At 39.8% G+C, this 12516-nt stretch overlaps 1 protein-coding gene across 1 annotated transcript in view; it reads left to right on the top strand.

The window, feature by feature from the left end:
* The window catches only part of Cobll1 (cordon-bleu WH2 repeat protein like 1), a 152615-nt gene that overhangs the window by 128883 nt on the left and 11216 nt on the right, over positions 1–12516 (top strand). Inside the window, exons 7-11 of the mRNA XM_059260558.1 lie at positions 3310–3469; positions 4075–4149; positions 5218–5337; positions 9013–9229; positions 10238–10335. Of these exons, the coding sequence (XP_059116541.1) occupies positions 3310–3469; positions 4075–4149; positions 5218–5337; positions 9013–9229; positions 10238–10335 (670 nt within the window). The remainder of the gene's footprint in view (positions 1–3309; positions 3470–4074; positions 4150–5217; positions 5338–9012; positions 9230–10237; positions 10336–12516) is intronic.

The raw sequence follows: 12516 nt of genomic DNA, 5'->3' as shown, positions 1-12516 counted from the left end.
CTGAAGTTATTGACTCTGACTCCAAATGTGGACTGGGGTGCACGTTGGAGCTCATGCCTTGCCTGGTTATGGAGAGGTCTCAAGACTCTTGGAGGGGGAGGAGTAGTGTTTGGTAAGGGCTGGCTTAGGTTTGGCTGTAGGTATTTTACCAAGTGGTATGGAAGTTTAGTTATTGGCTACCTCAGAGGTCGTAGTGGTGCTACACAGTCCTGGCCCCTTTGTAAAAGGAGTGGGTAGAGTGATCTGTGTAGCCAAGTGCCTGCTGCTGTAGAGCTCACACTCCTGTCCCCATGACATGTCTTTAGAGCCTGATACAGATGCTAAATCAAACCTTTTTATTTTCTTGCTTGGTGTTGGGAGGCTCCTTTGGAAAAAAAACATAAAAAATTCTGAAATAGTAAATTTGTTAAATTTTTCTTGATTAATAGCAAGGTACATGGATTGAAATTTTCCTATGAATTTGTTCACTACCCTTTAGTGTGCTTAATTATCCTGTAAGATTAGATTGACCCAAGATAATGCATGCATTCCTAAAGTTCACCTCAGCTTCTTACTTATAATAACTATAAAACTTTAATGAGCCAGACATTGGTGTTGAAATACAGCAGTGGGCGTAACTGGGGGAAAAAAGTCCCTGCCCTTTTAGACTGTCGGAGGGGGAATTGACATGGAACAATTCAGCCAGCTCTGTAGTATGCTGGAAAACTATTCGATGCTGGTCTACAGGCATCAAGCTGGGAAGCAGGTGTGAGCTGTTGGGAGTTGGAGATTCACTGGGGAGGTGCTATCTGAGAAATAACCAGCAGAGAATGAGGAATATGATACTGTGTTGTCAGAAGAGAGAGTTCTAGGCCCAGAGAACGGCAAAGGTAACCACTCTGAGATAGGGAAAGCAAGAAGACAGTGTGGCAAGGACAGTATGGCTGATGGGAGTCAACCATCCTTGGAGAAGGAAATTATTAGAGAGCTCTTGGAGCCGTATCATCACTTAGAATTTTTTTTCCTGGGCCAAATGAAAAGTCGTCAGCGGACTTTGAATAAAGGAGCTTACTGTGGTGTGCATCCTAACAAGGCGTTGATGTGTTAAGAAAGGTCAGTAGAGAAGTGATGTAGAGTTAAGTCAATTTAGAAGGTTTTCAGTGATTCAGAGAGGGACAGAAGTCATCTGGGTGCTGGATGTTAAGGGGAGAGCCAACAGACCAGAGGCAGTGTGGGTGGATCGAGCAGATGAGGCAGTTGGAAGATGGGAGCAGGGTTTTCTCTTGGCTGATACTTCTGAAGACTGTGAGGAAAACAGCTTTGCTGATGATGGAAAAGAGGTGATTATCAAGAGCTCAGATATAGACATGCTAACATCAAGTATCCTTAAAACATTTAGGGAGAAAGGACAGGGATCTAGGATGGAGTCAGGAGTTTGGGATATTATATAAGGAATACTTAAAATCAAGAGAACCACGGGATTGCTAGGAGAGTGAACGTAACACTAAAATGAATTATATACTGTGAGGGAGTCCCAGAGATGTTCTTCAGGACATGAACAGTAATGAACAGCGAAATGGAGTAGCTGGAGTGCGGTGCCCCAGGAGTAAGGAAAGGTTTGAATAGCAGTGGCCAGCTATGCTTAGTGCTGCACAGGTCAGTGACTATTATTTATGATCAAGTTTGATGATTTTTTTTTTAGCAAAAGTATTAATGGATCAAAGGTTTGGAAAAATTTAGTTGGAAGGACTTCAGTACAAAATAGGATATTGAACTATTTATACAACTCTGTGAAACAGTGTTCCTATAAGGGCAGAAGCCAAGATAAGATGGTAAGGCCATTGACCAGGAGGCATCAGTCAGCCTGCTGAGAAATACTTGTCCTGGAGTTGGCAGTCACCTGCTGTGGGGCTGCAGGGGATGCTCGTGCACAGTGACCTCTAATAACTTGCCTTTCTGTCTGTCTGTCTGTCTGTCTGTCTATCTGTCTGTCTATCTATCAAGCGATCAATAGATATCATATGTTGCAAGTTGCCTTCTCACCTGCACATGTACAATGTAGCACAAATCTGTGTAACACAGGCACATATGTACACACACATATACACATACACACACATATACACTAAGAAATGTAAAAAAATTAAAGAACTGATTCAATCTATGTTTTTGGTACAAATATATATGTTAAAAACCTGTAAAAAATATCTACACGTGACACGGAAGTGAAAAGGAGAATGGGGAAGAAGGACGTGTGTGTGTGTGTGTGTGTGTGTGTGTGTGTGTGTGTGTATGCATGCATGTATATATGTATATATGTGTGTTATTTACATTTTTAAAACACCAGTCAGATATTTTTTTGTGTGATTTTCAGCATTTTATTTTTAATTTTATTAGGTGCAGTTGTGACGTTCTTGAGTAAAGTGTGCATTACTTGATTCTCCGCCCAGTATGCTGTGCTCTTGACTCCTTCGCTTTCCCGACGGCTTCCTCCCCATTCTCCTTCCTGCTGCACTGTCAGACGGAGATTTTGTTACATGGTTTTCATGTATATCCTCATACCAAAAAAACATAGATTGAGTCAGCTCTTTAACACTTTTTACATTTGTGTGTGTGTGTGTGTGTGCGTGCACACACCTGCGCTCCCCTGTTCATGTATGTGGGGAGGTCAGAGGTTAGTGTTAGGGGTCCTCCTCTTCTGTGCTCTGTTTTAGATACAGGGTCTCTCACTGAGTCCTGAGCTCTCACCAGTTGGTTGGACTGGCTGCCCAGGGGGACTGTGATCCACTGTTTTCCTCTGCCCCCTCCAGACACTGGGGTTACAGATGTGGAACACCATGGGGTTACAGATGGGGGATGCGGGACACCATGGGATTACAGATGGGGGACACCATGTATGAGTTTTAAGTTGGTGCTAGGGATTCGAACTCAATACCTTATGCTTGTGCAGCAACACTACCCCTCTGACCCGTCTTCCCAGCCCCTTCCATACTGTTCTTTGCATCTAATAATTTCTCCAGAACTTTCCTCAAAAGTTAGCTTTTAATTGTGTCAGTTTAAAGTCTTGTACACTAGAGACTGTATGTCAACCCCGTCATAGGCTAATTTTTTTTTTCAGAAGGGCCATTTGTTTCTGGTTTTTTTTTTTTTTTTATGTATCCATCTCCTTGTCTACCATCTGTACATGGCAGATGCTCCGTAAATATTTTCGAATGAATGGCTATTGTGGTTTGTTTTATTTGACATGTTTGCTGTGGAGATCAGGGCAATCCTGAAGTTTGTGATTGATTTTCTAAGTGTAGGATTCTTTGGCCATTTTGTTTTCTGCAGAGTTCCACTGACGGGGTCATGGTGAGGACAGGGTCACTGCAGCTCAGTAGCTCGTCAGTAGGAACTTTGTCTCTGAAAAGAACGAAGCGAAAAGCACCCGCCCCACCTTCAAAAACACCCCTGCAGCAGAATGATGAGAACAGCCCTGCATCTGATAATGGTATTCTCTTGTGAACAGTTCGTTGGCTTTGGCTTTGGGTTTTAATACAGTCAGTGTGAGTCATAACTTTTGTTTTTCTCCTTTTAGACAGGCTCTATTCTTGGCTGGCCTAGAACTCCCTAATCAGACCAGGCCAGCCTCAGACTCACAGAGATCTGTGTGCTTCTGTCCCTGAGTGCTGGGGTTTAAGATGTGCACTTGGCTCATTCTCTCTCTCTCTCTCTCTCTCTCTCAATATATATGTGTATATATAATGTGTATATATATGCATATAAATTGTATTAATATATGTATAGATATTGACACTAGGCTTTTAAAATAACCTGATTTATTGCTTAACTGCTTTTGAAGAGTCTTCAATGAAATATGACAAAATTATACCACTTCATTATTGTAATGAGCATGTGGACAGTGTGCAGCTTTATTCAGAAGATACTGTGATTCCGGGTTTGGCTATATAGAAATGGGGATGGAGGGTGAATGTAGTCACTTCACAGCTGGTAACTTAAATCTCATCCTTCCTGGATTAAGTAAAAGCAGGAAATTCTTTGGGAGTTGTTTCTCATCTGAGTGTGACTTTTTATCAGTGTTCTTGCATCTTTCAGCCCTGCCTTCAGAAGATGGAATTTCTCCAGACAGCACTTTGGAAGCAAACTTTCCTGAGGGCCTGTCCAGCCCAGGTATGCCCCCATCACTGCACACTGCAATTGTGAAGGAAAGAAAGGTCTTGACGGTTGAGAAATGAATCGAACAGGAGTTCCAGCTCCTCGTAGTGAGAGAGATTGGGATTCTTTGGTGTCCTTTCCCCACAGTTGTGCCATGAAACAAATCCTTTGTTTCCTCCCTCCGAGGATCAGATGCCAGGATTAGAAACTGGCAGAGATGAACATTTCAGTCCTGGAGCCGGACCCTGAGTGCTCTCTCTATTTGCTCTTTTATTTTTCCTTAGGCTCTATCTAGTGGACAGTTAACAGCCTCCTTCTAGGTAGGGATACACCACAGTGGGAAGATTCTTTGGTATGTTTCAAAGGCTTCACATTAAATACAGTCTCTTTCAACAGCTGCTTCTGGTATGAATTCAGCATTCTAACGATGAATTTTGTTCACATGCAAATACTTTGCACAACATAGCTCACACTGTGGATTCTGGTGTTAAAAATATAATAAAACAGTTCGATCTGTTTTTTAATATTTTAGTAATAACTACTTAGTAGCTCTTGTAAGGAGAAATATGAGCTGGGTGTAGTGGTGCACATCCATAATTCCAGCACTTGGGAGGCTGAAGCAGGAGGCTCCATAGTACCAGGCCAACCTGCCTCAAGAAGAAAAAAAAATATATTAAAAATGTCTTAGTCTTAGTACATTAGCATGGAGATGTTGCCAGGTATGGCTTTAGGAATTTGGGATTTTTAAGTCATAAAAGTATCTTCTGTTTATGATTTAAGTAGTAATGCTTTTTTTTCCTTAGAACAATCTCAACAGCACCATCTCATTCCACACAGGAAATTTATCAGACACTGTTGCCAATATAACATATATAGTGGAATTAGAAGATTTGAAGTTTCAGAAAGATGGGCCTGCTACTCAGACTTTGTCCCATATCTGAGTCTCGCTTTACCTTTCCAGAGCTATTCCGTGGGTAAATGGGAGCTAACAGCACTGACTTCCCACTGCATCTTGATGTCTGCTTGCTTGGTGTTAACTCTCTTGTCTAAGTGCCATTTCCACAGACTCTGCTTCTTTGGCAGCCGGCTCCCCTGGCCCCGGGTTCCTAAGCCAGGAGCGGCGCACTGTGCCCATGCCGGAGGATGAACTCTCGCTCTCTGAGGGCCCTGGGACTCCAGAGGCAGCTGTAGCGTCCTTGACATGTAGGTGCTCAGGCCCTAACTGGCTGTGGCTTTGGTATATGCAGAGGAAGATGCCGTTGAGTGTAGATCAGATGACTTACGACAGTCTCTAAAATGTTTTATAAGTAAATAAGCGTTTCTGCCTTTATCCCGGTTTGAAATGTGTGGTTTTCCTTAACCATCTAAATAAGCAGGGCAAAGAGGAGGGGGGTCACTCAGTGGCCCGGAGGATCACTTTCGCTTGTGTTTGGTTTCCTACTGTTCTGAAGGGCTGCTTGAACTTTATTATTTTCAATGAATGTATAAGAGAATATTTCCAAGTACTCTTTATTGAGCTATCCCTTTGTTAGCGATGTGGCTTATTTTCTTTAATGTTATTCTCAAATGCCTTTTCTCTTTTGGAAGTAGGATTATTTTGTTTTAAGATAGCACAATGTTATAATTATATAAAACATGAATCTCCTCCTAAATTGACTCATTTTTTTTAATGACTCAAAAAGCCCTTTATCATTTCAACTTAGTTGCCTAAAATTAGTATTCTGTCACGTGCTCCTTGTGAGAATGCAAGGTTGTCCGAGGACTTTGGCAAACAGTTTGATGAGATTTTTTTGGGGGGGTGGTTCTTCATGCTAAGGGGGCAGGGATCTCCCACTGTGCTATCGTTTAGCCCTTGGCAGGGTATTTAAAATGAAATGTACACACTCATCTCTTATGTGACTCAACAAGCATTGCCCATGGGTATTTTTCAAGAAAAATGAAAGTCCAAATACATGGTGTTACAGATTCCATCATGGCAATTGCCTCCAAAGGGGAAAATACCCAAATATTTCTAAACTGTAAAATAGTTAAGTTTTAACTCATCCATACAATACAGTGCTGACTAGAAAGAGAAGTGTGTTTAGGACTGATTTAACAGAGCTACATTTTACCAAAGGCACAGCAATTTTTCCATTTTGATGAGAACCAGGAAAAAAAGTGGTATCTGAAGACATATTTAAATGTTAAGTTTAATAGCTTCACAATTCAAATGCAGCAGACACATTCTTTGAAGTATTAGTTGTGTTTCATCTTCATGTGTTTCAAATTTGTTTAAATTCAAATTCCTTCACTTTTTTTTGTAAGTAATCAAATTTTTATGAAGGAAATAATCAGCAGTACTAACCACTAGTGCTTTTTTCTTTCTTTCTTTTCTTTTCTTTTCTTTTTTTTTTTTGAGACAAGATCTGTAGGTCAAGCTGGCCTGGAACTTACTTTGTAGACCGGGCTGGCCAGAAACACATAGAGATCCACCTGCTTCTGCCTCCTGAATGCTGGGATTAAAGGCATGTGCAGCATGTCTGGCATTGATTTTGTTTTGTTCTGAGGTTTTCATTGTATGTTATTGTTTTTTGTTTTGTTTGAAAAGGGTCTTGCTGTGTTGCTCATGTTAGCCTAAAATTCTTAGTAGACATCATTCTCCTGCCTCAGCCTTCCCAGGTGCTAGTGTTGTACAAAATCATGACCCACACACTCAATGTTTCTTTTTCCTTCCTTTCCTTTCCTTCGTTTTTCTTTCTTTCTTTCTTTCTTTCTTTCTTTCTTTCTTTCTTTCTTTCTTTCTTTCTCTCTCTCTCTCTCTCTCTCTCTCTCTCTCTCTCTCTCTCTCTTTCTTTCTTTCTTTCACAGATTCTCTCTATATAGACATGTTCCTGTCTTGGAACTCGTTGTAGACTAGGCTGGTCTTGAACTCATAGAGACCTGCCTGTCCCCTTAAGGTGTATAGCACCACTCCTGGCTCATATTTTTCGAAGATCAGAAGTTAACACACTTTTCCTGTCTAAAACTCAAATTAAACTTGTTACAGTTTATGGATGGTCTGAACACTGTAGCAGCGGTTTGTGACCTTACTGCCCTCTCTCCAGGTAAAATTAAACTTCATTCAGAGGCTGTCATGTAAATGGAAATGTTGAATTTGTTTAAGCAAAAGTCCTGAGCCTCATGGATAATTTAACTTTCACAGTTAATGTTGGCAAGAATGGTGAGCACTTAGCTGCTGGAATGTCTCCGGTTTTACCCTGCTGCCATTGGTTGTTGGTAGTAAGAAATGATAGCAAGAAATTTTTGTAGAATGAAATATTATCCAAAACTGTTGAAAAGATATATATGCACACACATACATACCAATATGGGATAAGACTTGAATATAGTAAGTGGATGGGGTGGGGGGGCACGGTTTAAAACATGGAGTGTAACATACTCCATTTTAAATGAACAAAAAGAGAAAAGGCTGTGAACATGGATAGCTGCTTATGTGTGTATGTTATACTTTCTGGAACACAGGAAAAAGTGTCAGAGCAAGTCGCTTCAGCTAGGCGTGGATTGCACCTCTATTTCCCAGCACTCAGGGTTACGAGAATTTGAGGCCAGCCTGGGAAACACAAGACTCTACCTTAACAACAAAGGAAAAATGAAATGAAACAAACAAACAAACAAATGCAAAATAACAACAAGAGCTGGAACTGTGTCTGCTGCCTCAGATTTGTAATTCTAGCTACTCGGGAAGTTGAGGCAGGAGGATTGCATGTCTAAGCCTCCCTGGGCTACAGAGAATATTCAAAGCCAATCTGGGAAATTTACTGGGAAAAATATAAAACTGCTGCAAACACAGCTCAGTCTGTAGTAAAGTCACAGGGTTAGTATATCATTATCTAAGAAGAGAAAAAAAAATCTTGAGTGAGAATAAAAATTAATTTGCAGTGTGTAATCTTTGTTTTCCTTTATTAAAAAAATTACGGCCGGGTGGTGGTGGCGCACGCCTTTAATCCCAGCACTCGGGAGGCAGAGCCAGGCGGATCTCTGTGAGTTCGAGGCCAGCCTGGGCTACCAAGTGAGTCCCAGGAAAGGCGCAAAGCTACACAGAGAAACCCTGTCTCGAAAAACAAAAACAAAAACAAAAAAATTACATTAAGCAGTTAGATAAGTTCGCTCTTAATATAGGTTGCACATTAGAAACACCTAAAGAATCTTCACAGTTTTTGGCCCCATACCATAGGATTCTAATTTAGTAGCAGAATGTATGTGAGCATCCATATTTCCAAAGGAGAACCAGGTATTCTCAGTTGCAGTCAATTCTGGTACCTACTGAGACAGGCTACGGGCATATTAGTAGACAGTACAAGAATTGCATCTTCTATTAGTTTGAATTTTAACTTGGTAATTTGTTTAATTCACATTATTATTACATGACTCTAAAGTTACCTAATCAAAGGTATTCATTCCTAAATGCAATTATACAACATTTATAAGATTAACCTTCTATGAATAAAGCCCAGAGAGGTAGAACATGGTTCTAGAATAATATGAATGTGAGATGATCTGCTTGTATGCGAACATGACGATTTACCATTAGAAAAGCATTTCACTATTAATTTGGAACCACATTTTAAGATGCTAACTAGCTGGGCGGTGGTGCACATGCCTTTAATCCCAGCACTCAGGAGGCAGAGCCAGGCAGATGTCTGTGAGTTCAAGGCCAACCTGGGATACAGAGAGAGATCCAGATCAGGCACCAAAACTACACAGAGAAACCCTGTCTTGAAAAACCAAAAGATGCTAACTAATTATTATTATTATAATAATAAAAACCCCTTCTTGCTAGATTGCTTAGGATGAACAGGGCAAATTAACATTTAGAATTGTATCTGTGTGTCTTTGTAGCTGGTGTAAGCTCTGATTATAGTCTTGAAGAGATAGATGAAAAGGAAGAGCTGGGTGAGTCATCTAAAGATCAGGCAGGAGGCAGTTCTGTGAAGTCACCTGATGTGCCTTCGGTGTTGTTGGAGAATGATCCTGACTCAGCCCTCGGCCTCAGTGATGGAGAGGCCTCTCCAAGCTCCAAGGGAAAAAGCCAAGAAGGCAGAAACACAGAGGGACAGTAAGTAGTTTCTAGGCCATAAGTGGTGGTGGTGGTTTGTTTGGTTGGTTAATGCTGTTGTTTTTAGAGAAAACTTGATGTTTTAAGCTTAGCTGTAGTTGGCCATTTTGCTTAGATTCTACCTCTTATACTGTCCTTGTAAAATACTTATTAATAAAGTGACAAGCTACATATAATTGTGTTCAAATGAAGCCCAATTCAAGAGTTGTAGTATCCTGATGTCAGATAGCCATCCAATACAGTTAATTTATGTGACTCAAAAATAAAAGTTTCCGTTTGTTCGTACATTTTTGTCTATTATCTGTTTGACCCAAATAAATCATTGAGTTTTTACTTTGTAACAAATGCATCTGAGGATTTTCACTACCTGGACTGTGAAAATGCTCTGGAAAGTGGAAGTAAATTAAGGCAGCAGCATTGTTCACAGTCAAGTCTGAGGTGTAAGCTGCACTGCCCATCTGACGCAGGAATTGTTAAAACTCCTCTAGTCTACTAATACTGTGTTTGAAATGCAATACTGTGAATAAAGATGAGACCAAACAAGCAAAATAAGCTTTCTTCATTAGAGGTTTACCTAATTGGCATGGGATTGTCTCCAAATTAAACTCTCTTTGTCACCAGAAAAAGAAAATCTGTGAAGTCAATTCACATCCTGATTTCTGCAGTTGACTTTGCCAGATGCGAGACTAAAACATTCCATTTTGTTTCCTTTTCTCATTAAGAGAAAAATAGCTCCTAACAACTAAGTATAGACATTCATTTGGAAGAGTGTCCGTTTTACCAAGCCTCTTACATCTTCCTTTGCAGTAGGACAAGTGTGCTGAAGCTAATGTTTCATAGCAGCATTTCCTGTTATATTTTTCTTTGCTATTAAAGTTTTAATATTTGGCAGGAAAGGATAATTATTTCAGTCCATCTGTCTTTGAAAAAAGTATTGCCTCCTTTTTTTTTTTTTCATGGTGTATTTGAATAACCTCCGCACATCACATACAATGTCATGTATTCCAGAGAGTCACATCATCCTGTTGTATGTGATATAAGCAATGAAGACACAGTATCCAACAGTCTAAGGGACTTGGAGACAACGAGCCCAAATCAAGAGAGAGGTGAGTGTTACAAACAGTAATGGCGAACACTGTCATAGACTGTGACAAACCAAGAACTATTCTTAAAACATTGAATCAGTTCTTTTATGCATTGACTCATTTAATATCTGTCTCATTTATGAGTATTATGGGAACATTACTCTTAGTGTCATTTCACTGAAGGGTAAGCCATGAAGATACTATCTCACAATTAGTAAGTGGTGGACCTAGGATTTGAACATGGACAGTATAATTCCACAGTGGGCTCTTAGCTGTCCTGTCTGTGCCTCATGGTGGTGTTCCACCTTTTGATGCTGTCTAACTTAAAGCTCAGGTCTTCGGGTTGTGTCCTCTGTGCATCTATCTGTGACCTGAGTTCCTCTCAGTTCCCTAGTGCATGCTTTTACTTCATACGCAAATTGCCACACTTTGGATGAAACTTGCCTTCTTGATTTTCAAGCCACATAATTATGCAATATCACTGGCCACCATTTCCCCATTCTTACACCCAAATTAAGGCAGCTTCTTATTTTGCTTATGATGTAATTGGTTTGCTTCTGCCAGTTGGCATAAGGTTGTGCTGTCCTTGTATAGCACACTGTTTCCATCTACTTTGGCCATTCAGTTCCTGTCCACACCCTTCTTCTCTGTTAACTTTCTTATTTGATAACTGTAAGCCATGTGCTGCAGAATTCCTGACTTCCCAGCCAAGTCACACAGTGTTGGATCAGGGAACCAAATCTATGACTTCGTGAAACCTGTATAGCTCATAACAAAATACCAAGGCACAATTAACATATCTACATAGGATTGAACTCCAGAACAGAATAATGCACAGGAGAGAATTCAAGCAACATGTGATAACACATTTTAAGGGAATGAGAAGGAAGGCTTATGAATGTTTATGATCCAGTCTATGTTAAGTGAAACATTTTTAATAGTCATAGAAAACAAATACAGGGCCATAGAATTCATATTTGGAAGGAAATGGATAGTTCTAGTGTCATTGTTGTTATTAGGAAATGGATACAGGAAATGGATAATTCCAATATTGTTGATGATGGTGCTGATGATGGTGGTTTTTCGTATGTGCGTATGTGTGTGTTTGCCCTGTGTATAGTACAGAATTTTATAGCTAATGTGAATGTGTTTACATCTGATTCATATTAAAATGTTCTAAAACTCTTCCTGGTTCTGATTTTTGCTGCATACACTATTGTGGCAATAGTGTTGTTATTGAAAATCATGAATTTTATAACTACTTCGTTTGGGAGTCAATTTACTTATTTACTTTGCAGTGCTAGGATTTGTATACAGGGCTTTCAACACATAGGGTTGGTATCTACCACACAGGTAGATCCCAGTCTTTAGATCCCTTCCTTAAACTTGGCAGCTTACATATAGCTTTAATGTCAGTATTCAGAAGGCTGAGACAGACAGTCTGGTTAAATAGTGAAGCTATCTAAAAATCAATCAGTTACTTCCTTTTTTTAAAATCTGATAGTCACATCAGTAAAATTTTGACATCATGTTAGTGCTGGGTTAGTTGCAAGTATATCTCAGTAATATTTTCTGTCATCTACACATACTTTGTAGTAGCCTTGCTCAATTTATAGGTGATTTTAAAAATTAGTTTCTATTATCCATAAGGTATTTTATTATATTTTTCTTTTCATCATATACAGTCATCTAAACCACCATTTTGTCCCATTGTAGAAGTCAGTGTTAGTTTCGAATAGAGGGAAGAGAAGAAGAAAGGTAATGCAGTAGCTACCTTCTCCCATAGTGTCATTCCTTGGGAAATGTTACAGCCATTCATACACAGTCGGTGACGTCATTCGATATGAATGGGGGTGGGCAGCTGATGAATCCAGTGGTGGGTCTAGGCTGTCTTCTTGACCGTCTTTGGGAATAATTATTACATGTTGATGAGAAATAGAAAGTGACTAATAAGTCAACTCACTGAAAATACGACACCTGAAATTCAGAGTTTTGACACCAGTAAACTAGAGTTGCTTATTGGAGATCTGTACAAATAGTTTTACACTTGATTATTTTCTCCTAGAAACAGCCTATACTATGTTCTGTGTCCCATGACTTGCCTTTGTATAGTTAAAAAGCTGAAAATGGTATGTAGCACTCAAGTCATCCAGTTATAGATTGAGTGAGACACATTGAAAAATTGAATTCTCCTCCATTTTA

The sequence above is a fragment of the Peromyscus eremicus genome, chromosome 4 (genome assembly GCF_949786415.1).
Source record: "Peromyscus eremicus chromosome 4, PerEre_H2_v1, whole genome shotgun sequence".
Taxonomy (NCBI): Eukaryota; Metazoa; Chordata; class Mammalia; order Rodentia; family Cricetidae; genus Peromyscus; species Peromyscus eremicus.
This window is presented reverse-complemented; position numbering and strand designations above follow the sequence as displayed.